The sequence below is a fragment of the Arvicola amphibius genome, unplaced genomic scaffold, assembly GCF_903992535.2.
Source record: "Arvicola amphibius unplaced genomic scaffold, mArvAmp1.2, whole genome shotgun sequence".
Lineage (NCBI taxonomy): Eukaryota > Metazoa > Chordata > Mammalia > Rodentia > Cricetidae > Arvicola > Arvicola amphibius.
The window spans coordinates 63,235-91,004 of record NW_024582315.1 but is presented as its reverse complement, the minus strand read 5'-3'; the positions used below and the strand labels follow the sequence as shown (position 1 = coordinate 91,004).

At 37.0% G+C, this 27,770-nt stretch overlaps 1 protein-coding gene across 1 annotated transcript in view; it reads right to left on the bottom strand.

The window, feature by feature from the left end:
- LOC119805804 (probable ATP-dependent RNA helicase DDX60) overlaps window positions 1-27,158 on the bottom strand; it is a 93,856-nt gene extending 66,698 nt beyond the window's left edge. The window contains exons 1-9 of the mRNA XM_038317609.1: window positions 27,155-27,158; window positions 26,935-27,001; window positions 26,433-26,622; window positions 24,596-24,937; window positions 22,108-22,224; window positions 13,718-13,879; window positions 12,184-12,342; window positions 1,265-1,406; window positions 182-337 (exon numbers count right to left, since the gene is read on the bottom strand). Of these exons, the coding sequence (XP_038173537.1) occupies window positions 182-337; window positions 1,265-1,406; window positions 12,184-12,342; window positions 13,718-13,879; window positions 22,108-22,224; window positions 24,596-24,937; window positions 26,433-26,622; window positions 26,935-27,001; window positions 27,155-27,158 (1,339 nt within the window). The remainder of the gene's footprint in view (window positions 1-181; window positions 338-1,264; window positions 1,407-12,183; window positions 12,343-13,717; window positions 13,880-22,107; window positions 22,225-24,595; window positions 24,938-26,432; window positions 26,623-26,934; window positions 27,002-27,154) is intronic.
- Window positions 27,159-27,770: the final 612 nt, after the last annotated feature.

The window sequence follows — 27,770 nt, the reverse complement described above, 5'->3', positions numbered from 1 at the left end:
GGTTTGACCTTTTAAAGTGGCAACATTAATTACAAACAACATATAAATTTGCAATATTAATCAAAGCACACCACCACAAGGACATGACAACTATTCAAACACACAAATGCTAGAAAATGATTTCTACTTGGAGTTTCAAAGAAGTTTTTTTCTTCCTGAATTTAAGTTACGAATCAGTTACCTTTGACTGGTGATGGGGTCTTTTTCAGAAAATGGCATTCTGTTGTTCTCAAAGGAATTGCATTTCCCACTTCAAAGTTTTTTACCAACTTTGACACTGTGTCCCAGAGATGTACATAGTCCTTCTTGATAGCATCTCCTATATTCAAATCCAGGCCTGGATCACAATTAAGATTACACTAAATTAAATTAAAATTAATTAAATTTAATTAAAATTTAGAAGCACTGACATATGCTTAAAAGCACTAACATCATTAAGTCACTAGACTCTGAAATATGAAGCTAACAGTGGAATTTTCAGTGAGCTTCCCACTGAATCTAAATGAAAATGATCACAGCTGTAGACAATGTCATGGCACATATTAAAACTGATCTTGTCTTTCTACTTGACAACTTAATATGTAAAATTAATGCCTTAACTAATGATAACCAACAGCAGAGATTTAATTATTTTAACATGATAAAAATATTATAGCACATATAGCTTTGTAACCAATAACACTGAATAAAACTAAAATAAAAAATTAGCAAAGAATTATTATTTTCAAAGTAGCTAATTTATTCCAATTCCTAAAATATGACAGGACAAAATCTTGATGTCAAAGACATTTCTATACTACTCACTCAAGCACATTTCTCTCAAAATGTGTTTTTTTACTTTGACTATAAAAACACAAGGAAAATATTCTAACCAAAAACAAATTACATAAGAAAGTATAAAGATTATCTCTTAGAAAAACTTAAAATCTCTAAATATCTAATAAAGTGAAATGTTTCTATTCATGAGCGATTTCATAAATAAACATTACATGCCATGCATGAAACAAACTGTTATGAACTGTCAAACACAGGAACACATGCTTTTAACAAAATAATTATTGAGTAATAATAAACTGAAAATTATTTTTTGAATAGTTATATTCATTTTTATTGCCACAAATAAAAATTATAAACAAAGACTGGGATACTGGAAAATAATTACTATTTATACAATAGACATTTAGGAAAGGTTTTGAAGCTTGAAATTCTTCACGAGCTTTCCTCTCTAAAGGAAGGTGATGTGTATTAGATAGTAATCTGATACCTTCTGCATTTTCATTTTCATAGTAAAAAGCAATATTCTTCAACAAAGGCTCATCACGTAAATCAGAAAGGTGAAGTAAATCCAAACTCCAAAATTCAAACATGTGCACATTACTTAAGATGAAATACTCGCACCACTTTTTCTGGAATTAAAAAAGAAGTTGTTGGCAGCTTACATGTCCAAAGTAATATGTAGAATGACTCCATACGCATCTATAATCCAAGTGAAAGGCAAATGAGAAGACTATCCGAATTCTCATTAGTATGTAAATACACTTAGGCTAAATAAGGATTATGTTATTCCTTAAAAATTGAAGCATTATATAAAATGAAAACTGAATCAAAAATGAATAAAACTCCCATGTAATCCCAGCACATGGGAGGCTAAGGCAGGAGGATGCTTGCAAGATTAAGGTCAGTCTATGCTATACAGTCTCTAACCAAGCTGGGTTACACATTTATATCTTGTCTCAAAAACAAAAAAAAAAAATCCACCAACTTAAGGCTGCACAGTGATGTTCCATCAAAACACAGACAGAATGTCTGCACAAACAGCACTTATCTCTGGCCACAGTAGACATGAGTCTTCCTCAATGGTATGGTTTACAGATTTAAAGTGAGAGGCTACCAAATAAGGTTTCTTCATTCTCTTTGCCTTAGTATTAAAACTTAATGCTTCCCAACATAAAGAGGAGAATGAACCTACTGTTTCTAATCAGCTAAAATTATCAGGTACATCCTGCCAAGCCATCTTAGAACATTGCCAAATATTTCCAGATTTTTTTTTCTCATTTTTTTATTAAAAATTTCCATCTCCTCCCCTCCTCCTTCCCCTTCCCTCCCCTCCCTTCCACCCATACCCCCACTCTGCCCCTCTCCAAGCCAAAGAGCCATCAGGGTTCCCTTCACTATGTTAAGTCCAAGGTCCTCCCAGCTCCCCCTAAGTCCAGGAAGGTGAGCAACCAAACTGAAAAGGCTCACAGTGAGCCCGACCATGCTGTAGAGTTCATGCTCATCGCTGTTGTCCTTGGTTTGTCAGTCCTCCTCCACCGTCAGCCACATTCAGAGAGTCCGGTTTGGTCCCCTGTTCCATCAGTCCCATTCCAACTGGGCTGGAGAGATGGCTCAGCCGTTAAAGGCTAGGCTCACAACCAAAAATATTTCCAGAATTTTTAATAATGTTTTCTAACTGAAAGCACTTCCTTGTATATTAAAAATTGTCAAAAATTCTTCACTGCTAACAGTTGTGCAAGGGAGGCTTCCATTCAAGTCTGTATCACACCTACTACATTCACACCAGCTCCCATTTGTGGACCAGACTTGAGCTACATAAAGGTGACACAATAATTTTATATAACTGAGAAATAAATTAATAATAAAAGTCAAAGCACATTACTTGTGCCGCAATGATTATTTTAATTGCAGATACCAATAGATTTAATATATTAACCTGAAATGACCCATATTAAAGCATTCTCTTTCACACAGAGCCTGCTACCCTTAGGCTCTAACTAAACACCTAAAAGAATGTCCTCCTATGAGGTTTAGGATAAAGAACTTTCTCTCAAGAATCTGGAGAACTGCCTTCCCTAGTGTTTTCAGGTGTCCTGCTCTTGTACTAAGGCCATCCACCCAAAGGGGTCAGACTCTGGCCTCCATGCAGGTCTGAGGATTCATGCAAGGGAGTGCGGGCTTCTTTAGATTGTGTCTCAAGGAATAGGTCCTGCTCTGGCCCTGGGGAGATCCATCCAGATTCAGTCACAGCAAAGATTGTTCTAGGACACCAAGTGCCTCCTGGCTCCATTTGAAGGAAGAGATGGGCAGGTGGCAATGCAAGAACTCCTCCAACACATGAAAGGCAATATGACATCACCAGAATCCAGACATCCCAAAACAACAAGAATTGAACACCCTACCCCAGAAGATATAGAAGAAACAGACCTTAAATAGTACTTTATGAAAATAATAGAGGACCTTAAACAGGAGGTAAAAAACTGCCATAAAGAAATGGAGATGACAAACAAAAAGGTAGATGAAAAAATAAATCTCTCAAAGATACCCAAGAAAAACAAGAAAAAGCAATCAAACAGGTAAGGGAAACAGTACAAGACCTGATAAATGAAATGGAGGTAATGAAGAAAACACAAGCTGAGGGAAGACTGGAAATGGAAACTCTGAGTAAACGAACAGAAACTTCAGAGACAAGTATTTCCAACCGAATACAAGAGATGGAAGAAAGAATCTTGGACTCTGAAGATACTATAGAGGAAATAAATTCACAGATTAAAGAACTAAACAAATCTAACAAATTCTTAACACAAAACATCCAGGAAATCTGGGACACCATGAAAAGACCAAACCTAAGAATAATTGGGGTAAAAGAAGGAGAAGAATTACAACTCAAAGGCCCAGAAAACATATTCAACAAAATTATAGAAGAAAACTTCCCCAACCTAAAGAAGGATGTTCCTATGAAGGTACAAGAAGCCTACAGAACACCAAATAGACTGGATCAAAAGAAAGCATCCCCATGCCATATAATAATCAAAACACAAAACATACAGAATAAAGAACAGATATTAAAGGAAAAAGGTCAAGTAACATATAAAGGGAAACCTATCAGAATTACACCTGATTTCTCAATGGAAACATGAAAGCCAGAAGAGCTTGGATAGATGTGCTACAGACACTAAGGGAACATGGATGCAAGCCTAGACTACTATTCCCAGCAAAGCTTGCATTCACCATCGATGGAGAAAACATGATATTCCAGGACAAAAACAGATTTAAACAATACGTAGCCACAAATCCAGCCTTGCAGAAAGAAATAGAAGAAAAATCACAAACCAAGGAGTCCAACAACACCCACAATAACTCAGGCATCTAGCTACCCTTTACCAGCACAACTAAGAGAAGGGAAACACACAAACTCTACTACAAAAAAAATGACCGGAGTTAACAACCACTGGTAATTAATATCACATAATATCAATGGAATCAATTCACCTATAAAAAGGCACAGGCTAAGAGATTGGATACGAAAACAGGATCCAACATGTTGCTGTTTACAAGAAACATACCTTAACCACAAAGAGAGACACCTACTCAGAGTAAAGGGTTGGGAAAAGGTTTATCAAGCAAATGGACCTAAGAAACAAGCCGGTATGGCCATACTAATTTCTAACAAAGTTGACTTCAAACTAAAATCAATCAAAAGAGATGGAAAGGGACACTTTATACTCATAACAGGAAAAATCCTTCAGAATGAAGTCTCAATACTGAATATCTATGCCCCTAATATAAAATCTCCCACTTATGTAAAAGAAACACTTCTAGAACTCAAGGCAGCCATCAAACCACACACACTAATAGTTGGAGACTTCAACACTCCTCTCTCACCAATGGACAGGTCAATCAGACAGAAACCTAACAGAGAATTGAAAGACTTAATGGAGGTAATGAACCAAATGGACTTAACAGACATCTATAGAACATTCCACCCAAATAGGAATGATTTTACCTTCTTCTCTGTGGCTCATGGAACCTTTTCGAAAATTGACCATATACTTGGTAACAAAGCAAACTTCCACAGTTACAAAAAAATATTATTAACCACCTGTGTCTTATCGGATCACCATGGATTAAAATTAGAATTCAACAACAATGCTACCCCCAGAAAGCCCACAAACTCATGGAAACTGAACAGTCAACTACTGACCCACACCTGGGTCAAGGAAGAAATAAAGAAAGAAATTAAAGTCTTTCTTGAATTTAATGAAAACAAAGACACAACATACTCAAACCTATGGGACACAATGAAAGCAGTGCTAAGAGGAAAGTTCATAGCACTAAGTGCCCACTTAAAGAAAACGGAGAAAGCACTCATTGGTGACTTAACAGCATGCCTGAAAGCTCTGGAAAAAAAAGAAGCAGACTCACCTAGGAGAAATAGAAGACTGGAAATAATCAAACTAAGGGCAGAAATCAACAAAATAGAAACACAGAAAACAATCCAAAGAATCAATGAAACAAAAAGCTGGCTCTTGGAGAAAATCAACAAGATTGACAAACCCTTAGCCAAACTAATCAAACGGCAGAGGGAGAACACGCAAATTAATAAGATCAGAAATGAAAAGGGGAACATAACCACAGACACAGAGGAAATTCAGAGAATCATTAGATCTTACTACAAAAGCCTGTTTGCCACAAAATTGGAAAATGTAAAAGAAATGGACAGTTTTTTAGATAAATACCATATACCAAAGTTAAACCAGGACCAGGTAAATGCTCTAAATAGTCCTGTTAGTCACGAAGAATTAGAAACTGTTATCAGTAACCTCCCTACCAAAAAGAGCCCAGACTAGATGGTTTCAATGCAGAATTCTACCAGAACTTCCAAGAAGACCTAATACCTATACTCCTTAAGGTATTTCATAATATAGAAACACAAGAGTCACTGCCAAATTCCTTCTATGAAGCTACAGTTACCCTGATACCTAAACCACACAAAGACTCAAGCAAGAAAGAGAATTACAGGCCAATCTCACTCATGAACATTGACGCAAAAATTCTCAATAAAATACTGGCAAACCGAATCCAAGAACACATTAGAAAAATTATCCACTACGATCAAGTAAGCTTCATCCCAGAGATGCAGGGCTGGTTCAACATACAAAAATCTATCAATGTAATCCATCATATAAATAAACTGAAGGAAAAAAATCATATGGTCATCTCATTAGATGCTGAAAAAGCATTTGACAAAATTCAGCACCCTTTTATGATAAAGGTGTTGGAGAGATTAGATATACAAGGGTCATTCCTAAATATAATAAAAGATATTTACAGCAAGCCAACAGCTAACATCAAATTAAATGTAAAGAAACTCAAGGGTATCCCACTAAATTCAGGAACACGACAAGGCTGTCCACTCTCTCCTTATCTCTTCAATATAGTGCTTGAAGTTCTAGCAATAGCAATAAGACAACATTAGGGAATCACAGTTTCTTTATCCATTCTTCCACTGAAGGGCATCTAGGTTGTTTCCAGGATCTGGCTATTACAAATAATGCTGCTATGAACATAGATAAGCATATGCTTTTGTTGTATGATTGGGCATCTCTTGGGTAGATTCCCAATAGTGGAATTGCTGGGTCCTGGGGTAGGTTGATCCCGAATTTCCTGAGAAACCGCCACACTGCTGTCCAAAGTGGTTGCACAAGTGTGCATTCCCACCAGCAATGGATGAGTGTACCCCTTACCCCACACCTCTCCAGCAAAGGTTATTATTGGTGTTTTGGATTTTAGCCAATCTGACAGGTGTAAGATGATATCTCAAAGTTGTTTTGATTTGCATTTCCCTGATAGCTAGGGAGGTTGAGCATGACCTTAAGTGTCTTTTGGCCATTTGAACTTCTTCTGTTGAGAATTCTCTGTTCAGTTCAGCGAGGTCCTGATGAGGAGCAGAAGGAGAGAGAACATGAGAAAGAAAGTCAGGACCATGAGGGAACCTCCATCTGGCGATAGATGGGGAAAATGACTGAGCCCCACATTGGAGCACTGGACTGAGCTCCCAAGGTCCTGATGAGGAGCAGAAGGAGAGAGAACATGAGGGAGAAAGTCAGGAACGTGAGGGGTGCGTTCACTCATGGAGACGGTGGGACAGAACTAATGGGAGATCACCAACTCCAGTTGGAATGGGACTGATGGATCATGCGACCAAACCCATCTCTCTGAATGTGGCCAACAGCAGGGGCTGACTGAGAAGCAAAGGACAATGGCGCTGGGCTCTGATTCTTCTGCATGGACGGGCTCTGTGGGAGCCTTCTCAGCTTGGTCGATCACCTTCCTGGACCTGGGGGGAGTTGGGAGGACCTTGGTCTTAGCATAGAGTAGGGAACCCTGATGGCTCCTTGGCCTTGAGAGGGAGGGAGGGGAGGTATGGGTGGAGGGGAGGGGAGGGAAGGGGGAGGAGGAGGGGAGGAAATGGAAATTTTTAAATATAAAAAAATAAACCATGAGAAAAAAAACATAAGGGATTCAAGTGGATTCAAATTGGAAAAGAAGAGGTTAAACTTTCGTTATTTGCAGATGATATGATAGTGTACATAAGCGACCCCAAAAACTCCACCAAAGAACTCCTACAGCTGATAAACTCCTTCAGTAACGTGGCAGGCTACAAGATCAACTCCAAAAAATCAGTTACCCTCCTATACACAAAGGATAAGGAAGCAGAGAGGGAAATCAGAGAAGTATCACCTTTCACAATAGCCACAAATAGCATAAGATATCTGGGAGTAACTCTAACCAAGGAAGTGAAGGATTTATTTGACAAGAACTTTAAGTCTTTGAAGAAAGAAATTGAAGAGGATACCAGAAAATGGAAGGATCTCCCCTGCTCGTAGATTGGGAGGATCAACATAGTAAAAATGGCAATTCTACCAAAAGCAATCTGTAGATTCAATGCAATCCCCATCAAGGTCCCATCAAAATTCTTCACAGACATTGAGAGGACAATAATCAACTTTATATGGAAAAACAAGAAACCCAGGATAGCCAAAACAATCTTATACAATAAAGGTACCTCTGGAGGCATTACCATCCCTGACTTCAAACTCTATTACAGAGCTACAGTATTGAAAACAGCTTGGTGTTGGCATAAAAACAGAGAAGTCGACCAATGGAATCGTATAGAAGACCCAGATCTTAAACCACAAACCCATGAACGCCTGATTTTTGATAAAGGAGCCAAAAGTACACAATGGAAGAAAGAGGGCATCTTCAACAAATGGTGCTGGCATAACTGGATGTCAACCTGTAGAAGAATGAAAATAGATCCATATCTATCACCATGCACAAAACTCAAGTCCAAATGGATTAAAGACCTCAATATTAATCTGAACACACTGAGCTTGATAGAGGAGAAAGTGGGAAGTACTCTACAACAAATGGGCACAGGGGACCGTTTTCTACGTATAACCTCAGCTGCACAGACATTAAGGGCAACATTGAATAAATGAGACCTCCTGAAGCTGAGCAGCTTCTGTAAAGCAAAGGACATTGTCACTAAAACACAAAGGCAGCCTACTGACTGGGAAAAGATCTTCACCAACCCTGCAACTGACAAAGGTCTGATCTCTAAAATATATAAGGAACTCAAGAGACTAGACTTTAAAATGCTAATGAATCCAATTAAATAATGGGGCACTGAACTGAACAGAGAATTCTCAACAGAAGAAGTTCAAATGGCCAAAAGACACTTAAGGGCATGCTCAACCTCCTTAGCTATCAGGGAAATGCAAATCAAAACAACTTTGAGATATCATCTCACACCTGTCATATTGGCTAAAATCCAAAAAAACCAATGATACCCTTTGCTGGAGAGGTTGTGGGGTAACGGGTACACTCATCCATTGCTGGTGGGAATGCATACTTGTGCAACCACTTTGGAAAGCAGTGTGGCAGTTTCTCAGGAAATTTGGGATCAACCTACCCCAGGACCCAGCAATTCCACTATTGGGAATCTACCCAAGAGATGCCCAATCATACTACAAAAGCATTTTCTCAACTATGTTCATAGCAGCATTATTTGTAATAGCCAGATCCTGGAAACAACCTAGATGCCCTTCAGTGGAAGATTGGATGAAGAAACTGGAATATATACATGTTAGAATACTACTCAGTGGTAAAAAACAATGACATCTTGAATTTTTCATGCAAATTGATGGAAATAGAAAACACTATTCTGAGTGAGGTAACCCAGGCCCAAAAAGATGAACATGGGATGTACTCACTCATATTCGGTTTCTAGCCATAATTAAAGGACATCGAGCCTATAAATTTGGGATCCTTGAGAAGATAATAAGAAGGTGAACCCCCCAAAAAAGATATAGTAATCCTCCTGGATATTGGAAGTAGAGACGAGTGCTAGGCAAAAATTGGGAACTTGAGGGTGGGGCGAGACGGGGCCAAGGGAAGATGGGGAGAGAAAAACATGAAGGGGAGAATGGGGGGAGCTCAGAGGAATGGGATGCTTGGGATACAGGAAGGGTGGATATGGGAGCAGGGAAGCATATATCTTAATTTAGGGAGCCATCTGAGGGTTGTCAAGAGACTTGACTCTAGAGGGGTTCCCAGGTTTCCAGGGAGACATCCCCTGCTAGTTCCTTGGGCAGCTGAGGAGAGGGAGCCTGAAAAGGCCAGTTCCTATAGCCATACTGATGAATTTCTTGCATATCATCATAGAACCTCCACCTGGCGATAGATGAAAAAAAATGACTGAGCCCCACATTGGAGCACTGGACTGAGCTCCCAAGGTCCTGATGAGGAGCAGAAGGAGAGAGAACATGAGAAAGAAAGTCAGGACCATGAGGGGTGCATTCACCCATGGAGACAGTGGGACAGAACTAACGGGAGATCACTAACTCCAGTTGGATTGAGACTGATGGAATATGAGACCAAACTAGACTCTCTGAATGTGGCCGACGGTGGAGGCTGACTGAGAAGCCAAGGACAAAGGCGCTGAGCTTTGCCTCTTCTGCATGGACAGGCTCTGTGGGAGCCTTCTCAGCTTGGTTGATCACCTTCCTGGACCTGGGGGGAGTTGGGACGACCTTGGTCTTAACATAGAGTAGGGAACCCCAATGGCTCCTTGGCCTGAAGAGGGAGGGAGGGGGGTATGGGTGGAGGGGAGGGGAGGGAATGGGGAGGAATAGGGGAGGAGATAGAAATTTTTAAATATAAAAAAAAACCAAAAAATAAAAGAAAAAAAAAAGAATCTGTAGAACCTACATAGAACCGCCTTTACCATATCCGGTATTTACAACACCACAGAACTCTTCAAAAATTCCATTACAGCAGCTATGAATGTTCACCATGCAGACATTCAATATGTCTGGATAGTCTTTTGTAAGGATATGAACATGGTGTGGGTGTGTGCTGGTGTGCAGAGGCCACAGAATGACTTCAGGAGTCTTTCCCTGGTAAATCCCGCTTTGTGAATGTGACAGGTTCTCTCATTGGCCTGGAGCTTGACCAAGTAGACTACATGATCAACAAGCGATCTTTCCATTTAACTATCTTATGAATTACAAGTGAGCATCACCAGGCCTGATTTGATTTTGTACATGGCTATACATTGGAGATCAAAGTTAGGTTCTCAGACTTCCAAGGCACGTGCTTTACCAACTGAACCATCACTCATGGGTCCTATTCCTAAACTACAGATCCCAACCCCAGATCACATTATGCTAATATAGTAAATGTAATGCAAGCATTATTGAGAAAATTATTGTAACTTAATTGCTAATTCAGTCACAGTCAAATCAATACACTCCATGAATTTCCTTTCAATCTCCCATGCTGGACTTTGAGACAGGGGCACTTATGCAAATGCTATTCCTCATTGAGTAAGAAAGGTACACTCTCCATGCAGCTGCACTGCCTCCAGGTAGACTTAAGTTACTCCTCAGAGCGCTACTGTAGAAGTATACTCAGAGTATAGTGTAGAATGCTCAAAAGCTCCTTAGTCTCTAACATCATCAACAAGAAGGTGGCTAAATAGTCCCCTTATCTCCCCAAATCCAGTTTCATATCTACACTGTGTGGTCTGTTTTCAAGCCAAAAACAGGATTTTCTTTTCTTTTTTGAAGAAGAAGAAGAAGAAGAAGAAGAAGAAGAAGAAGAAGAAGAAGAAGAAGAAGAAGAAGAAGAAGAAGACCCATTTGCCTACTTAAAACCATTTAGTAGGTACTCAGTGAACTGTGATGAACTTATCTTCCATGACTTACAGGATCCTGATTTGTCTTCCATCCACTATATCAGCTTCGTCACTAACCCTGTAGTTTTCTGTTCTTGATATAATGAGTAGACCCTAGTCCCTTGGCCGTGCTATCTTTTAGGACAATCACACACAATGCTCCTTCTCACCAAATCTGATTTCCATTCTCTCCACCCTGCTAACACCTACCTATCCTTCAGGACTTGGGTCATAAACCTTAAGAGATCTTTTCACTATTGATTTCAAAAGAACCCTAGTTCTTCCTTCACAGTAAATGTTAACATTCAGTCTGTGTCTTCACTATAAGAAGTAACTGTTTGAAAGAGCTAAGGTGGAATGATGAGGGTGTTCATCTAACTCTGTCTCCATGCCAAAAGAGCACATTCCTAATTTCATTAGGCATAAGACACTTTTCTTGAGTGTTTATCTCAGGATCCTAAAAGAAAGCATACATGGCTAACATATATATATATATAAACATATATATAGAAATATATATGGTATTTATTTATGTAAACATATACTGCATATATATGAAGATACAATTAGTAGTCATTAAAGATGATATCATCCAATATTGGAAAGAAAGTAGAAAAATGTGAAAAGAAAAAGTTGTATATGGATACTTTCTATGTTATGAATACAGAAATATCTGTTCGTTTAAAATGAAGATAATAACTGGATTACTAACAGAGTCTAACACTAATTTGCACAGAAGACTCTGGATACATTTTTGCTTTCTCGTTTTCTAAGGTCTCCAAAATCTCTGTATCAATAATCTATCATGAGAAAAAACAATAAAGCCTTGCATCCGTTTCTTCAGCTCTTTCTAAACACAGAAGGTAGTGGTCACCAGGAACTTCCTCGTTAATGACTCAAATCCTGACACTGATAAGAATTTTAAGAAGGAAAATTTCAAAAAGTTCCTTTTTGGCTTGGATGCAAACCATGATGGTTGTTTTTAATAACAATCATATTATGTAATGATTGTTACAACTAGTAAACTGAATGATTTAAACAAGATGATCTTTGAAGACTCCAAACTTTACCACCACCCTGTATAAATCTATTTTGAAGGTTAAAGTGGTTTTTAATATATCAAGTAGTTAAAACAAACGTATAAGAAAGGTAAGTATATGTACCATTTTAAAGACAGTCTTGAGGTCCTCAGTCCAACCAGAAGTGATGAATCTTGAGCAGGCTCTCTGGGAAAGAGGTAGGTGGAGTTGAAAAACCACACTGAGGCAATGGAGCTTACAGAAGTCTTCTACGTCCTTCAGGGTTAAACAACTACCTTGTTCCTGTAGGAAGTAAAGAAGGTGAGTAGAGAACAGCAGGCTGGAGACTACACACTCAATCTGCAGAAGCACAAACTTTGTAGCTAACCTTTCTATTTGGGAATTCCACATTTACAATTTCTCCATTTCTGAGACAGTACAAACCTAGAAACTAGGCTGTGTTTAAACACGTTTGAGATGGGGGGGGGGGAGAAGCTTCTAGCTTTGCAAAAGTGGTGTAAGGTATGGTTCAGTATTTTCAGGGACTCCAGGTTTAAAGTAATAAACCAGGTGGTCAACAGGAGGTTCTATAGGACCTTGAGTGGATAGAGCTACATTCTCTCTTCTGTCTTAACAATCTACTCTGAAGGCAATATTGTGGACGGCCTCCATGGGGACAACAGGGTGGCAATGTAGCTAAAGTCTGTAACTGCACGATGAGAACAGAGGTAAAGAAGTAGATATGCTTAGCATCATGAGACCAGACAATCATTGTTATTGGCAAATATTTTGTCTTGTTGGGGGAGCAAGGAGACTTCAATGGGATGCTCCTAGGATGCCAGAGAGTGTTTAATGTTTAGAAGTTCCAGGGAGAAAATTTTGACTTACTATCATAACTTAGAGATGAACTAAATTTAAACATATAATCATTTTAAAAGATTTCATTAAAAATTACATTTAAGGAGATACTGCAAAGCAAAATATTAAAACTAGCTCTTGTTTATTTCTGAAATCTAGAAAGTTGATAGGATTCATTAGCTGAGACTCCATAGTACTAGAGTACATACAAAATGGTATGTGCACATGTGTATACCTTTGTGCGCATTAGAACATATATGGAGATATGACTGTTTGGTTATAGCTAAATCTCAACTGGCCACCAGATTCTTGACATTTCCTGCAATAAAGAAAACTAAGAAGAATAGTCTCTCCCCAGCCAGTAGAGTACCACTGTGTGAGCCTATCTTTTAAAGTCACTGAGAAATCTGTATAAAATAAACCTTAATCCAAACTACATTATTATTTAGCACCTTGGGTTGGAGGACTGTTACTCCCAAAAACCGAAAGTCTGTGCTTTAATAGTGGAATAGAAATAACAATGCTTTCCTGAGCATTTCATGAACTGTGCTCAGAAAAAGCCCAAAGCACAGTAGCATAGCAGGTTGTTTTTTCTTTGCCTGTCTGCGGGTGATGAAGGTTACATATGTCTTATGCTAAGCACCTGTGGGTAACACACTAAGTCATGGAACAACATATTCCTTTATGACATGAATTGCAGGGATTCTCCTATTTCTGCTGTTTATATAAACAAGAGAGAACCCCAGTACCACGTGGGGAAATGGTTGGTGAAAACAATAAAATACGTAAGCACAAGTGCATCCCAGTGCAGCAACCGCACCTGTTTGTCTTCGCACGTCTGCTTGGAGGCTTTCTTCTCTCTGTTGTCTAAGAAGCAGTGGTACATTTCCAAGAAGAGGGAACATGAAGTGACACAAAGGGCTCGTCGGATGTCAGAGCCTTCTGGCCAGAGTTGCTTGAGCAGAGACATCGTCTCACAAGCCTGTCACCGCAGAGAATAATAGCACATCATGACAATTAGAGAAATTTATTCATTCATATGTGATTAAATAGTAAGAAATGGGTCAGTATGAACATATGGAAACTAGCTATTTCCACTAAAAACATTATGAACACAAATTTTGAGAGGTAAAATTTTTTCAAAAAATTTGAGAAATCTGTTAATACATCCATAAAAAGCTGTAAATCAACAAGGAAATTCATTACTTGAAATGCTAATTCTGTAATGATACTCAAATAATGAGAAAATGGAAAAATGTTTATATTCTTTAGTAATATAAAAATTGTATTGTTTGATGATATCAAAGCACAGTTTTGTTTTTACTAGTTTAATAACAGACAGCATCAGAAATCATAGTGTGTTAGTCCTTAGACTCTGCTAATGAAGTTATAAACAGGCAAAGGCATATGATAATACATTTAATTGTTATTTAATATGTTGATCTAGAGATTTAACCTGGAGGAACCATCCAAAATCTGTCCAAAGATGTGTGCACCGAGGTTTTAATCACAGAATTATTTGTAAAATCAAATCTTCAAACAATTTAAATGTTCAGCATTCAACAAATACCATATGTCCATAAAAATATTATTTGTGAGAATTTAAGTGATATCAGAAAACATAAAACAATTTAGAATAGTAACAGAAAGGGTACACATTCCAACATATCCTCAATACTGTAAAATACATGATGTCACTTAAAGGATATATTCAAAATATGTTGAGTCTTGCCACTAAGTGCTGACATTATAAACAAGCCAGACATAATAATAAGGAAATATATTCATAATAATAAGACCATCAAATTCTTGACTAAATACTATACTTCTATTGATGAAACTTAGAGATGCAGTATTCCCTTGTATTCCCATGTGAACCAAGGTACTGGATTACTCACAAGAAATTTTGTGATCTTTAGACTTTATTTTTTATTATTTTATGATTATGAATAGTTTGGCCTTTATGTATATATGCAAAAGAATAAAATCTCTTAGTCACTGAGTGACCTTTCCAGCCCTCATCACGTACTTTCTTAAAATACATACACATACAATTTTGTGAGTAATTCACATGATTAGAAGCAACACATATCATAGCAACCAACTTTCTGAAAGTATTGTTTGCTTTCATAGATATTTTGCCCAAAATCTCCTCTTTTGTATCAGTTCAAAAAGAAAATAGTAGTACTGATAAACAGCAATGGTAAAATGTGTAATGGAAAAATAACACACTCCATCCGGAGAATATATCAAGTTCTCTGTCATACTTGTGACATCTCAAAACTTTGCAGGGAACAAAGAGAGAAATACAAAGGATTGATACTATTAGAGAGTGAATTAGAACAATCACAAAAAATGCTGAATTTGCCCTAAATATTCAAATGCCATTTTTAAAAGGAATTATTTAATCTGAAATTTTTAATTTCCTTTAAATTTTTAGATTTAATAATTTTACTCTTAGATGTGAATGAGTGTATTGGCTCCACATACTATTGTACTGCATATGTGTGCCCATTCATGTGAAAAAAGAAACACAATCTGAAATTATATAATTTATTTAAAATTATAATAAAATCACTAAATATGATAATCTATGGAATACATTGAAACTGTTATCTCTATATCAAAATCTATGTCATGAAATGAAAGCACTATCTAGAGAAAAACAAATCACACTAAAAAAAGGTTAACAGCAAAAGTGAGAAAATAATTAAATGTTCTGTTCAAAACAAGATAATAAGAAATAAGAAAATGAAAAGAAAGTAAAATATCAAACCATAGCCTGAAAGAATAAAATTCTGTATATCTCATTAACAATTCCAAACTCAAGCTGAAAATAGACAAACATCATTAAACAAATAAGAAAGACATTGAGAGACCACGGATGCAAGCCCAGACTACTATACCCAGAAAAGCTTTCAATCACCATCTATGGAGAAAACAAGATATTCCATGAGAAAACTAGATTTAAACAATACTTATCCACAAATCCAGCTCTATAGAAAGTACTAGAAGGAAAACTATAGCCTAAGGAAGCTAACTGAAACCACAAAAACACAGGCAACAAATAACCTCACACCAGGAAAGCCCAAAGAAAGGAAACACACAAACACTACCAATGAAAAAAAAACCCAGAAATTAACAATAACTGGAAATTAATATCTCTTAATATCAATGGACTCAATTCACCTATAAAAAGACACAGACTAAGAGAATGGATATGAAAACAGGATCCATCCTTCTGAGGTATACAAGAAACACACCTCAACCTCAAAGACAGACATTACTTTGAGTTAATAGTTGGGAAAAGATTTCCAATCAAATGGACATAAGAAATAAGCAGGTGTAGCTATCTGATATATATCAGATATATTTGTAATATCTGACAAAATAGACTTCAAACTAAAATTAATCAAAAGTGTTCCCCTTACTCGATATCCTCTCAAGCATTAGTTGTTCTCAGTGATTTTGATCTTAGACATTCTGACAGGTATAAGATGGTATCTCAGAGTCATTTTGATTTACATTTCCCTTATAACTAAGGATACTGAACAATTCCTTAAATGTCTTTTAAACATTTGAGATTCTTCTGTTGAGAATTCTCTATTTATATCTGTATCTCATTTTTGAATGGATTATTTGGTATTTCTATGTCTATTGTCTTGAGTTCTTTATATATTTAGGAGTCAGCCCTATGTCAGATGAGGGATTGGTGAAAATGTGGAGAAAAACAAAAAGACATATGACCTGAATTTCTGAGAGCTTACTGACACTAGACTGACAGCTGAGGAGCCTGTATGAGACTGAACCAAGATTAGGGTGACTTTTTATAGCCTGGTCTTTTTGTGGAACCCCAGCAAGGGGACCAGGATCTTTCCCTGGTGCATGAGCTGGCTTTTTGAAGGCAGTTCCATTTGGTGGGGTGCCTTGCTTAGCCTTGAAGAAGGGAGTTAGATCGTCATGGTCCTGCCATAACTGAATGTGCCAGGCCTTGTTGACTCCCCATAGGAGACCTTATCCTTTCTGAGGAGTACATGGGGGATGTGGGGGAGTGGGATTAGGGGAGGGACAGGGAATGGTAGATGGTAGTTAAACAGAATAAAAAATAAAATTAAAAACTAAATTAAATTAATGAGAAGATATGGAGAAGGACATTTAATATTCACCAGAGGAAAAATTCATCAGGATGAAGTCTCAGTTCTGAATATCTATGTCCCAAATACAAAGGCACACACATTTATAAAAGAAACATTACTAAAGCTTAAAGTGCACATCAAATCCCACACAGTAATAGTAGAAGACTTCAATGCTCCACTCTCACCAATGGACAGGTCTGTCAGACAGAGACTTAATAGAGAAATAAATGAACTAACAGATATTATGAGTCAAATGGACTTAGCAGACACTACAGAGTATTTCACACAAACACAGATGAATATATCTTCTTCTCAGTACCTCATGAAACCTTCTCTGAAACTGACCACATACTCAGTCACAAACCAAATCTCAACAGATGCAAAAAAAAGGGAATAAACTCTGTATCTTATCAGATCACCATGGGTTAAAGTTACAATTCAATAATAATACAAAACAGAAAAAACTTTACAGTCTCGTGGAAACTTAACAACCTTCAACTGAATGACTACTGTGTCAAGTAAGAAATAAAAAAAAGAAATTAAAGATTTTCTAAAACTCAATGAAAATCAAAGTACAACATACACAAACTTATGGGACTCAATGAAAGCAGTGCTAAGAGGAAAGATCACAGCACTAAATGACTACATAAAGAATTTGGAGAAATCTCACACTAGCAACTTAAAACCCCACACCAGAAAGTTCTAGAACAAAAAGAAAGAAATGATCCAGAATGAGTAGATAACAAAAAATAAACAAACTGAAAACTGAAATAAATAAAACAGAAACAAAAAAAATACAAAGGATCAATGAAACAAAACAAACCCTTATCTAAACTAGTCAAAAGGCAGAAAAAGAATATTCAAATTAACAAAATCAGAAATGAAAAGAGAGACACAACAACAGATACTAAGGAAATACATTAGGACATATTTTAAAAACCTATACTCCACAAAATTGAAAACCCTAAAAGAAATGGACAAGTTTATGAAAATTATGAAAATTAAATCATCACCAGATAAACAACTTTAATAAACCTATAACCCCTAAACATATATAAATCATCATTAAAATCTTCCAACCCAAAAAAATAAAACTTAGAGTTGATAGTTTTAGTGCAGAATTTTACCAGAATTTCAAAGAAGAGTTAATACCAATATCCCTCAAATTATTCAATGCAAAGAAATAGAAGGAACATTGCCAAACTCCTTTTATGAGACTACAGTTACCCTGACACCCAAACTACAAAAGGCAAAACAAAGAACAGAATTACAGACAATCTTCCTCATGAACATCGTAGCAAAAGTACTTAATAAAGTACTGGCATACAGAATCCAAGAAGACATTAAAAAAATCACCCAACATAGTCAAGTAGGGCTTCATCTCTAGATGCAGGGATGGTTCAACATATGAAAATCTGTTAATGTAATCCCCCATATAATCAAACTGAAAGAAATAAACCTCATGATAATCTCATTAGATGCTGAAAAACCCTTTCACAAAAACCAACACCACTCCATGATAAAGGTTTTAGAGAGATCTAGGACACAATGAACATACCTCAACTTAATGAAGACAATATACAGTAAACCAACAGCTAGCATCAAAATAAATGAAGAGAAACTCCCAGCAATTCCACTGAAATCAGGATAAGAGGCAAGGCTGTCCCCTCTCTCCATGTATACTCAATATAGTATTCAAAGATGTAACTAGCACAATAAAATAACAAAAGGAGATCAAGTGGACACAAATTGGAAAGGAAGAAGTCAAAATCCCAATATTTGCAGATAATATGATAGTATACATATAATATACCCCTAAATTTCTACCAGGTAACTCCTACAAATGATAAACACCTTCAGCAATGTGGAGAGATACAAAATTAACTCAAAAAAATCAGTAACCCTCCTCTATATAAATAATAATGGACTAAAAGAGAAATCAATGAAGCATCACCCTTTACCATAGCCTCAAATAACATAAAATAGGTTTTGGTAACTCTAACCAAACAAGAGAAAGACCTGTATGATAAAACATTAAGTCTGTGAAGATATCAGAAAATGGAAAAATAACCCATGCACTTGGATAGATAGAATCAACATAGTAAAAATGGCAATCTTATCAAAAGCAATATACAGATTTGATGCAATCTTCATCAAAATCCCAACACAATTATTCACAGACTTCAAAAGAATAATACTCAACTTCTTATGGAAAAATAAAACACTCAGGATAGCCAAAACAATCCTGTACAATAAAGGAACCTCCAGAAGCATTACCATCCCTGAATTTGAAATATACTATAGAGCTGTAGTAACAAAAACAGCTTACTACTGGCAAAGTGACAAAAGGAAAATAGTCATGTGGATCAATGGATTTAAATGGGAAACCCTGATATCAATCCATACACCTATGAACACATGATTTTTGACAAAGAAGCCAAAATTGTAAATGGAAAAAAGAAAGCATCTTCAACAAATGGTGCTGGCATAACTAGATGTAGAAGATTGCAAATGGATCCATATGCATTGCAATACACAAAACTCATGTCCAAATGAATCAAGAACTTCAACATAAACCCAGTTACAATGAATCTGATAGAAAAGAAAATGGAAAGCAGCCTTGAACACATTGACACAAGGGACCACTTCCTTAACATAACTCCAGTAGCATAGACACTGAGAGCATCAATCAATAAATGGGACCTCCTAAAACTGAAAATCTTCTGTAAGTAACAGGACAAGTTTATTAAGACAAAATGGTAACCTACTGAATGGGAAAAGATCTTCACCAAACCCACATCTGACAGAGATCTCCAAAATATATAAAGAACTAAAGAAATTAGATATCAAAATACCAAGTAATCCAATTAAAAAATGGGGTACAGATCTAAACAGAGAATTCTCAACAGAAGAATCTCAAATGGCTGAATGACATTTAAGGTAAAGCTTAGCATCCTTAGTTATAAGGGAAATGCAAATCAAAATGACTCAGACTCAATCTTACACCTGTCAGAATGGCTAAGATCAAAAACATCAATGACAGCTTATGCTGGAGAGGATGTGGAGTAAGGGGAACACTCCTACATTGCTGGTGGGAGTGCATACTTCTACAAACACTGTAGAAAACAGTATGACAGTTTCTCAGAAATTTGAGAATCAATCTACCTCGTGTCTTAGCAATACCACTTTTGAGCATACACCACTAGGGCATTTGCTCAACTATGTTCATAGCAACATTATTCATAAAAGACAGAATCTGGAAGCAACCTAGATGCCCCTCAACCAAAGAATGGATAAAGAAAATGTGATACATTTACACAATGGACTACTACTTAGAGGTAAAAAACAATGACATCTTTAAATTTGCAGGTAAATGGATGGAATTAGAAAAAAATCCTGAGTGAGGTATCCTATAGGGCACATGGGCAGCTAAGATGGCACAGAAAGGAAGTCAGATGGGCAGACTCTGGGTTGTTTACATTGGACACCAGAATCAGGCAAGAAGATGTCAGCACATAGACACTAGAGTAAATGCAGGGTGTCTGAGCGCATGATAGGGTGACCTTTAAAGTTATTGGCTGGCTCCCTTTCCACCCCTTCACCCCAAACACACACACCCAACACTTCCACTCCCCACCCTTCCCCCACAACCACCCCCGAGGGTCCTTTGCTTTAAAAGATGTGCAAAATTAAACAAGTTCCTGCTTGGAAGTCCAAGCTGCTTCTGACTGTCTCCTGAATCAAGGGAGGCTAGGGAATGGTGAGTGGTACACTTACCTTTCCTCAGACCCAGCTCATCCTTAAAGGGTAGGCTAAGACCCTGCTGAAACCCAGACCCAGAAAGACAAATTTATGTATACTGACTTGTAAGTGGATACCAGACATAAAGCAAAAGATAACCAGCCTGCTACATGCCACAACCACAGGGAAGCTAGAACCCTCTTCCTGAAACAGATGGAAGCAAATGCAGAGATCCACAACTAACCACTGGGTGAGCTCCCAGAGTACAAACAAAGTAAGAGGAGTTAAAATATGAAAAAAAGGGTCAAGATCATAACGGGGAAACCCACAGAATCCGCTGAATGAGGTAGCGGGAAATTATTGACTCCGGACTGACAAATGGGGAACCTGCATAGGACTGAACTAGGCTCACTGAATTCAGGGGACAATGGTGTGGCTTGGGCAGTATATGGGGCTACTGGCAGTGGAACCAGGATCTAACTCTAAACATGAACTGCCTTTGTGAAGCCCATTCTCTATGGAGAGATACCTGGCTCAGCTTAGGCATGGGGCAGGATACTTGATCCTGTCTCAGTGAGGTAATAGGACAGACTAGTTGACTTTCAGAGGAGGTCTTACCCTTTTGAAGAGTGGATAGGGGTAGGATGGGGGTAGGAGGAAGAGCGAGGAGAGGAGGGAGAGGGAACTGGGACTGGTATGTAAAATTTAAATTGATTAATAAAAACTTACAAATAAATGTAAGACAAGACAAAAACTGAAAATTGTATTAGGGTATCACAGATGCCAACCAAGGCAAAATTCAACAGGATAAACAACAAAAAGAACCCAAGACCATATTATCAAAGCAATACACCATGGTGGAGTATATGGAGACCAGCAATGCAGTGTTAGAAAATGTGTCAATGCAACATGATAACAATGAACTAAGGGAGATACAATAGTACTGTGGTATATTTAACCACTGTGTCCATGGTATAAACAAAAGGAGAAGCTCGAGGTTGTATTCTTCACATCAGAGCCCACACACATCTGTATCTTAGTCCTACTTGACAGGGACAAATAGAGACATTTCTTCTCAGACCAGGAATAGAGGAAAGATGTCTAGTATCTCTCCCACTCTCTGCTGCTACAAGAGGTCTGTTACTATATCCATTAGAACAACAAAATCCTAGAATCTTGTTGGTCTCAAATAAGGTAAAATCTAGGAGTGATACACATGGTTACTCTGACCTACACACAGACACACAGAGAGAGACACACACACACACACACAGACACCCACACACTTTTAAAATGATAGTTCAACTAAAGTGTTTTTTTCAAGTTCTATTACCTTTTCCACCATATTATTAAATTTTAAATCTCCAAACAGAGTTGTTAAATTCAGGTCTCTATGTTTTTCTAGCCGTCGAATGAGGGTTTTGTAAGCCATCATAATTTTCCTCATATTCTGAAAAACAAATTATAATAAATTATCACAAATAAAATTATTATTCCCAACTGCAAAACTCAGAAGTTATAGAAGCTATCCTATTACAATGAGGCCCTGAGTTTAAATCTACACTACTGTAATTGAGTAACCATGTGTTTGGAAAGTCTTCCAAGGCAATACTTGGATATCTCTTCTGGCAATATAACAACCTTATTTTAGCAGTTTCACAAAGATATAAATGCCATTAATTCAGTGTGCTTCTTTACGTCACTTTTCAACCAAGCACCTAAAAAGAGACTACAATCTCCTCCCCATAGGCATCTATGGTATTGGAAACAGTCATTGCCAAGAGTTTCAATGCCATTTCCACTAATCTACAAATGGAGTCATAAGATGGCATTTCATTCTATTTTAAATTCTAAGTATTCCTCAAATCAGTTAATGCAAAAACACTTCTTTAAAGTAAATTTTATCTAGTAAATTTTATTTTTAATTTTTTAAAAAAAGCAAACTAGCCGGGCGGTGGTGGCGCACGCCTTTAATCCCAGCACTCGGGAGGCAGAGGCAGGCGGATCTCTGTGAGTTCGAGACCAGCCTGGTCTACAAGAGCTAGTTCCAGGACAGGCTCCAAAGCCACAGAGAAACCCTGTCTCGAAAAACCAAAAAAAAAAAAAAAAAAAAAATAAGAAGTAAAAAAAGCAAACTATTTTTTTTCATTATACATACCAATCCAAGTTCCCACTCCTTCCCCTTCCCCCATTCCCTCCACATACCCTCCACCCCACTGCCATCCACTTCTCACAGAGGGTAAGGCACATTGCTCTGGAGAAGGCCCAAGGCCCTCCTTACTATATCTAGTCTGATCCAAGTTATCCATATATAGAGAAAAAGTTCCCAAAAAGCCAACACAAGCATTAAGGAAAAATCCTGGTGCCACTGCCAGTGACCCATCAGTCTGCCCCAGTCATGTAACTGTCAACATTTATAAGATTTTTCAGAACTCAGATTTAGAAACTGCTATCAACGTAATACTATAAACTTGGGCTGGGTATGGTGGCACATGCCTTTAATCCCAGCACCCAGGGGTGCCAAGGAAAGTGTAACTTTGTTAGTTCCAGGCCAGCCTGAGCTACACAGTGAGACCCAGTCTACAAAAAGAAAAAGAACCACAAACACAAACTCAATAGTTAGTATTTGTCCTGTAGATAAAAATAAAGCCCAGGCCTGTTTCTGCTCACAGTTGGCAGTCAGAGTTAGAAGTAATTTAATGATAGGAATCCTAACAAAAGCAAAATAAACTACCATGTCACATCATGAAAACTATTTGTACATATGCAAATGTGCAATGATGGGCACGATGCAATTCTCAAAGAGGGACACATGTTCAAAACCTACTTTGATGAGCTATGGAATAATATTCATATGCAGAATTCACCTTAACTAGTTAAAAAATAATCAAACTGTATTAATTTATAAAGTAGGTACCCATTCTTTACTCTGGAATTTTCAACAATTAGTTTCTCAAATATACCCATATAGGTAAAATAATACTATCACAAAATTTTGAATTCTTATTGTCTGAAAAGCCTTTGAGTTATTGGATGAAGTTACTTATGTAAACATAAATGCATCACTTTCTTCTCTTTAACCTGCTCTGGTGTGCTCTCCTTAAATGAAACCACATAATTTATCATTTTACTGGTAGATCTCAGCAACGGAGACATACCTTTGCCTCCAATTTCATGTCTTTCTGGCCTTCAATAACTTGGATTTCACATACCACACAGTGTTTGAGGACATAGGGTACAGGATAACACTGCTTCTTATAAATTCTACATTCTCTTGTACAACTCATTTAGTAGTGTTTTTAAACAGGTTACATATTCAAGCATCCATTTCAAATTTAAATATAGACAATTCTTACGCTTACCTCGTGGGACTTCTGTGAATGGTGAATATAAATAATTCATAAGTATTAAGAGTTAGTCTACGATGCAAAGTACTTTGCAAATTACTATATGCTATTATTAATTATCATTATAATTAACCTAAATATCATATTATTAAATCTATAATGATTTATATATTGAAGGTGGAGTCAATATTGAATCAAGACAGTTACCTTTTAAAGATTTGTTTCACTTTTAGCTTTGTGTATATGTATATGTGTGTGTTTGTCTGTTTGTATGTATGTATGTACGTAGGTAGGTAGGGTGGTATACACAGAGTCCAGAGGTGTCAAATCCCTTTGGAGCTGGAGTTATAGGCAGTAATAAACTACTCAACAAGACAGGAATAGCAAGCATTCTTAACCACTGAGCCTTATTTTCTGAATTAATTTAGAAATGTTTATAAAGTTCTAGAACATTGTTCTTTAGATATACATTACCTTCTTGAAAAACAGCAGCTTTGAATATGAGCTTTGCATAAAATATGCATAAAGACGGAGGATGTCAGATCTTTGCCCTGAGAAGAGCACGATGTTGACATTTGCTGCCCAAGACTGAATGGCTATAAAGTTGAAAAGGTGTGTCTGCTGGTTGTTCAGGCCTTCATCAGCAAGAATCAAGAAATATGGGCATCTCTGACCAAGGGAAATACGCCACTCTTCTGACAAGCATCCAGAAAATTCAGTCCAAACATCAATGGCAGTATTCTTCTGAAGGTGCATAATTAAAGCAGTTCTCAGTGTAAGAAGTCCAGGGACACTGAAGTATGCATATTCAGCATCCTATAGAGGAGGAGGAAAAGGACATTATTTGGAAAGTATCATTTAGTATTTTACTAGTTCAGGCAGGTAACATATCATTAAGGTCATTGGAGGAATGTGATACAACAAGGTTTTTGTTTGGGGGTACTTTTTTGTTGTTCGTTATTTTTCTTTGTTTTTGTTTTTGTTTTGTTTTGTTTTCTTTCCTCTGGTCAGTAAATTGACCCTGGAATTTTATTGTTACAGAAATGTATGCTGTAAATCACACAAGCCCATAGTACCCAGAGTTCGTTACACTTTGCCTCTCTATTTCTAATCATTCTCTTTCCAACCTCTCCTCAAAATGACAAAGGATAAAAAAAAACTATGAAAATAATAAATTGTAACTATAAATATTCTGGAACTGGCAGCTGAAGGGGAATACATTATTCTAGAGAATAATTCCACACTGAAGTTACATTTCTCAAACACCAAGAGTATTTCTTTTTGGGTGGACCAAAATCTGTGCAACTAATTGTAAACACAGGGTAGAAACCTGGATCAGTGTACAAAATTCTGCTAGCCAGCAATGCTCAGAAATATACAGTAACATAAGTTGCAAACTGATTGAACAAATCCACTCCATATTTCCTGAGGACAGCATTAACTGCCCTGAATATAGAAATAGGAAGATATGGTAGCAGTAGATATAACTGTATTTCAAATTGTCAAACTTTTATTAGTTACACAAAATATGATATTCTTTCCTAGTATTTATAACAGAACATATAATAGCAAAATTGGGTTAATGAGTTCATGTGTGTACTCAAATAATTTGCCTACTGAGTTTTGAAGGCAAAGTAGTTCTCAGAGCTGGAGAAGTAGAATTGAGGTCAATGGGGCCACTGTTGAGAATTTCATCAACTCTGTGACTCTGTCTGTCCAATAAAGTTCTCCATCATTACACATTACAAAATAATCTAATTGTGTTTATTCCAGAAGACTGCAATGCTAGGTAATTGCTTTTTTCTCCTCTTCCCTTTAAATTTTATGACTTTTAAATTGTTTTGTGCTTTTTGGTTTGTTTTGTTCTTTTAATTATTTGTCCTGGATATTGAACCCACAGCCTTGCACACAATAGGCAAGTCTACTACCACTAAATTGCATTTCTAGATTTTTTTCTTTTGAGGTCTTTCCAGGTTAGCTAAACTACTCACTAACTCACTGTGTGAGGCTCGGGTGGGCTTCAAACTCTGAATCTCCTTGCCTTGGCCTCATCTAATTTTCTAAACTTTTTAAAATGTATTTTGCTCTGCAGTCAATAGTGAAAACATTCATAAAATCTTATAAAAATAATTTTAATTATAGCAAGGGGTGATAGTTCACACCTGAAATCCTTTCACTTGGGAAGCAGAAGCAAGAGCATCATGAGTTCAAAGCCAACTTCAGCAACATGATTCCTTGTCTCTAACTAATCATTTAAATGAATTCTGGTTTCAGTCTTCAAAGGGTACAAAGCTCAGGTGGTCTGTATTACCTTGAAGAAAACTATGGCAAAATGCCCTCCTTTGCTAATGACATCCAGCAGGTAGCGCTCAACCACATAGAAGAAGTGAAGACTTTGCCCCGGCTTACGTGACTTCTCACATACACACGTGACAAGCAAGGAGTCTCCGTCAATCAGAAAAAACTCAGATTCAACAAAATCATTGAATAAACTGGAATAGCTAAAAATGAAAAGTGTTAGAACAAAGCTCATATGGATAACATAATACCCCCAAAATAGTACAGTTGTTATTATTTCATTGTCATTAATATCCTTAATTGTTAAACATATAGTTGCATATAATGCATATAAATATTATATAAAGCATATAATATGCTTATATCATGTGTATATTGTGCATTCACATACAAACAGAGACACTGAAACAGATGCAAGTACACATCAATATTACCATATAAGGTCAAATATCTCTACAGGAAAGGGGACTTTTACACATGATTTCAAATCTCTTGATTACTGCAAAAATACTTACTCAGCCTTTGGTATATTTTCCAGAATTAATTGGGACATTTTCTCTAAAATCACTGTGTAATGTTCTTCTGATAAGGGAAAGAAGAGAGATTTTTTTAATTAGCCTTTTTAAGGGAGCTCACAGTTATTATTTGAGAAATAAGAAATAGCAATGCAGTTATTTTAACTGTTTAATCTATGAGCATATATTTTATACTGCTATATTTTTAATTGAAATTTACCCATTCTCGCTTCTTTCCGTGCCTTCAATTTGAATTGAGAAATATTAAAAATGCAAATATTCTTTATTGTGTCTTCTCTAAATGGTCATAATTTATAAGACAGAAAATCTGCAAAGAAGGAGAAAACTGATCAACTTCCCTGTCAGCAGAAATGTCCTGAAAGACTGTCTTTGCAACTAAACATTGAGTAGCAGGGACACAAGAATGAGCACAATCAACATGTGGTCTGTTCTCAGGGAATAAAAGTAAAGAAGTCAACCATTAATCATATAATTGCATATACAATAGAAAATCAATAACGTGACCAAGTCAAAGAAATGAGACATTCCCTAAAGAAGCAATGCCTAAGGAAAGTTCTAAAGGATTAAACAAAACGGGGGCAGGTAAGGGTCCAGACAGAGACGAGCAGCTTATCTCCACATGGAACATGCAATGGCCTGTGGCATGAAGGGATGGAGGTGGAACCAGGTTCCTTCAGGAACCAGGAGGCTGAAGTGGAGAGTGGGAGAAAGTGTTTGCTGTTGAGAGAGGGTGTGAGAAGCATGCAGGTCACTCAAGCATGTGGCATAGTTAGTCAATAAGGATTTTAAGGAGATGTGACAGCTTTTTTTTCTTT